Source organism: Oryzias melastigma, linkage group LG20 (assembly GCF_002922805.2).
Source record: "Oryzias melastigma strain HK-1 linkage group LG20, ASM292280v2, whole genome shotgun sequence".
NCBI classification, from domain to species: domain Eukaryota; kingdom Metazoa; phylum Chordata; class Actinopteri; order Beloniformes; family Adrianichthyidae; genus Oryzias; species Oryzias melastigma.
The window spans coordinates 218166-222126 of record NC_050531.1 but is presented as its reverse complement, the minus strand read 5'-3'; the positions used below and the strand labels follow the sequence as shown (position 1 = coordinate 222126).

Sequence of the window (3961 nt, the reverse complement as noted above, 5' to 3'; positions counted from 1 at the left end):
TGTTTCAGGCCTCATCAAGTCATCAGTCACTAGAACAGAAATGTTCATGTGACTTTATGACCTAAAGCTCATGAACATACCTTCGTCCTCCAGCGTTTCTGCAGGCCGCCGTCCAGACTTTTCAGGTTTGACGTCTCCATGATGCGTTCAGGGTCCCTCTGAGATCTCCTGAAGGCACATGGTTTGACCTGAAGGATGATTTGTTGTTGAGGTGGTCTCTGTTTGAGTCATATTTAGTTCTGGTGAACATGAAGGATTTGGGTTGACTCGTTTGTCAGAATGAAGGAACTGAACTCACACCTGCAGGTCTGTCCTCTGACTTTAATGACTGACACGGCTTCATGATTCCTCTTTTATTTAAAAAAAATCTTTTGAAAAATCTTTTGGATTAAAAACATGAAATTAAATAAACTAAACCGTGAAGCTTTTCCCGCTCTTGTCATGTTTGGAGAATGCTTCATCATGTGTGATCCGCTTCTGAAGGTTCTGCAGTCCTGCTCGTTCACAGTGTGCCGGTCATCACCAACCGCCGAGGTTACCGCGCCGTCACCATCCATAGGCCCAGGGCCACGTTGGCAGCCAGCAGCGCGCTGCCCGCCAGCAGAACGAAGAAGCCCAGCAGCTCTCGCTTCTGACGGTCGGTCACCACGGTAACCAGCGTGGCCTCCAGCAGCGCGTTCAGCATCCACTGACCGTCCAGAGCGAAGCAGGGCACCGAGTTGACCACGGCTAAGGCGCCGGAGAGGGACACCACGTATCTGAGGACAGCTGAGGACAAAAACGCTCACCAGAGAAGAAGCCGCTGTGAGACAAAGACGGGATTAATCCCTAATCCCCTGAAATAAAAATGGGATTATTCCTAATCCTCTAGAAAAAAAACGGGATTAATCTACAATCCTCTGGAATAAAGATGGGATTATTCCTAATCCTCTAGAAAAAAACGGGATTAATCTACAATCCTCCGGAACAAAACTGGGATTAATTTACACTCCTCTGAAACAAGGCATGGATTAATCTACAATCCTCTGGAATAAATCCTGGATTAATCCCTGCTCCTCCAGAATAAAACAAGGATTAATCTACAATCATCTGGAACGAATCCTGGATGAATCTACAATCCTCCGGAACAAAACTGGGATTAATTTACACTCCTCTGAAACAAGCCATGGATTAATCTACAATCCTCTGGAATAAAGATGGGATTATTCCTAATCCTCTAGAAAAAAAAAACGGGATTAATCTACAATCGTCTGGAATAAATCCTGGATTAATCTAAAATCGTCTGGAATAAATCCTGGATTAATCCCTGCTCCTCCAGAATAAAACAAGGATTAATCTACAATCATCTGGAACGAATCCTGGATGAATCTACACTCCTCCTGAATAAATCCTGGATTATTCCCTGCAGGGATCTGGTTCAGCGATACCCCTGACTTTCTGCTCTCCTCAAGGAGAAAGGATACTTGCAGAAGGTCTCCAGGAAGACGGGCACGTCGAAGAGGAGGAAGCTGAAGCGAGGGATGAAGTTGGTCAGACTGACTGGAAAACAGAGACGCCATCATTTCACAGAGCAGCTCTAACCATAGCCGGGACGCCCTCAGCCGTGCTGAGTCAGCGGATCTCCGACGGCAGATCACCTGTAATCACTGCTAATGACTGTTTGTAAATGTGGGGGAGGGGAGGAAGTGCTGACTCGTACCGGCGTGCTGCAGGTGCGGCAGGTAACCCACAAACAGCATGTGCGTGTTTGGAGGGTGTGTGACGCGGATGAAGCGAGTCTGGTTCTCCAGGGAGGGGGTCACGCAGACGCTGGCGGCGCCGGAACGGCTGGCGCAGTCGCTGTCGCTGCGGCACACTCGGGTTCCCGTCACCATCTTACGCACAGGGATGCAGGCGTACTGCAGAGGAGACGGTCACATGATCAACGTCCCCGTCACGAGTCACGAGTTACTGCTGTTAAAGTCAGTCAAGTCACGACTTACTGCTGTTAATGTCTGAGTCAAGTCACGAGTTACTGCTGTTAAAGTCTGAGTCAAGTCCCGAGTTACTGCTGTTAAAGTCAGTCAAGTCACGAGTTACTGCTGTTAAGGTCAGTCAAGTCACGAGTTACTGCTGTTAAGGTCAGTCAAGTCATGAGTTACTGCTGTTAAACTCAGTCAAGTCACGAGTTACTGCTGTTAATGTCAGTCAAGTCACGACTTACTGCTGTTAAACTCAGTCAAGTAACGAGTTACTGCTTTTAAGGTCTGAGTCAAGTCACGAGTTACTGCTGTTAAACTTAGTCAAATCACGACTTACTGCTGTTAATGTCTGAGTCAAGTCACGAGTTACTGCTGTTAATGTCAGTCAAGTCAAGAGTTACTGCTGTTAAGGTCAGTCAAGTCACGAGTTACTGCTGTTAAAGTCAGTCAAGTCACGAGTTACTGCTGTAAACGTCAGTCAAGTCACGAATTACTTCTGTTATGGTCAGTCAAGTCACGAGTTACTGCTGTTAAAGTCAGTCAAGTCAAGAGTTACTGCTGTTAAGGTCAGTCAAGTCACGAGTTACTGCTGTTAAGTCTGAGTCAAATCACGAGTTACTGCTGTTAAGGTCTGAGTCAAGCCACGAGTTACTGCTGTTAAACTCAGTCAAGTCACGAATTACTGCTGTTAAAGTCAGTCAAGTCACAAGTTACTGCTGTTAATGTCAGTCAAGTCAAGAGTTACTGCTGTTAAGGTCTGAGTCAAGTCACGAGTTACTGCTGTTAATGTCAGTCAAGTCAAGAGTTACTGCTGTTAAGGTCTGAGTCAAGTCACGAGTTACTGCTGTTAAAGTCAGTCAAGTCACAAGTTACTGCTGTTAAAGTCAGTCAAGTCACGAGTTACTGCTGTTAAAGTCAGTCAAGTCACGAGTTACTGTTGTTAAGGTCAGTCAAGTCACGAGTTACTGCTGTTAAGTCTGAGTCAAATCACGAGTTACTGCTGTTAAACTCAGTCAAGTCACGAATTACTGCTGTTAATGTCCGAGTCCTGTATAAATTCAGTCACACTGCTGCTTCCTGACATTTACAAAAACACGACAGCAGGTGTAGTTCCCCATCGAACCACTAGGTGACCTGGTTTCATTTCCTTTGATTACAAGGATCCAAAAGGACCTGAAAGCTGCAGTTTGTCCAGTTCCATCAGATCCTCATAGGGATCTGGGTTTGATGAGGAAACATTGAACCAAACTGATGAACTCGGGCATCAGTGTCTGCCCTAGCTGTTGGGGGTTCTAACATTTATCTTGGGATACATGTTTTCCAAACGGATCTGTTTTCCAGAACATGTTCTGGTGCAGAACCCCCAGACATCAAAGCCAAAACTTTAAAATAAGGCGCTTCCTGGTGACAATGGGAAGTGTGATCACGGCGGGAATCAGACAGGAAGTGCTGAAAATAGTGGTTTCACATGATGAGGAGAAAAGCTGAGTCACCTCTCTGCTGCTGTCCGCTCCGCTGAAGGAGAAGCAGAGGTCCGTCAGGCTGCTGTTGCTGCAGCAGTCCATCGTCCCGTCCAGACGCTTGAAGGCTGAGAGAGAAACAGATGAGAGCACGCCGCCGCCACCGCCACTGCATGTTCTGACATCACGATGGCAGAAGAACAGCAGCTGAATTTCTGCTGATCAGAACATAGACAGTCTAATAATACTGGACTTCTGGAGCCATGAGGTCCCCCATTGGACATGCATTACCTCCACCCCTCACTAAAGTAGGCCGCCGCTTTCACCGTCACTTCCTGAAACGGCTATCACCATTTGCAACCCATCTTCAGCGATTGGTCTGAGTCTCTGTGAGTCAGAGCTGAGTCATGAATCCATAGGAAATACTGTCGCCAATCTGGAGTGAGTTTATTGTGAGTTTATTGTGAGTCCCCGCCTCTTTCCACGCCTCGACCACGAGACCGCGGATGTAAACAGCTTCTAGTTTAATAACGGTGGAGA

The 3961-nt window shown here is 46.8% G+C and overlaps 1 protein-coding gene across 1 annotated transcript in view; it reads right to left on the bottom strand.

Moving 5' to 3' along the window:
* Positions 1-301: 301 nt before the first annotated feature.
* mbtps2 (membrane-bound transcription factor peptidase, site 2) overlaps positions 302-3961 on the bottom strand; it is a gene marked incomplete in the record, with an annotated part of 11430 nt that continues 7770 nt past the window's right edge. Inside the window, 4 exon segments of the mRNA XM_024280425.2 lie at positions 302-758; positions 1464-1539; positions 1700-1898; positions 3455-3549. Coding sequence (XP_024136193.1) covers positions 536-758; positions 1464-1539; positions 1700-1898; positions 3455-3549 — 593 coding nt within the window.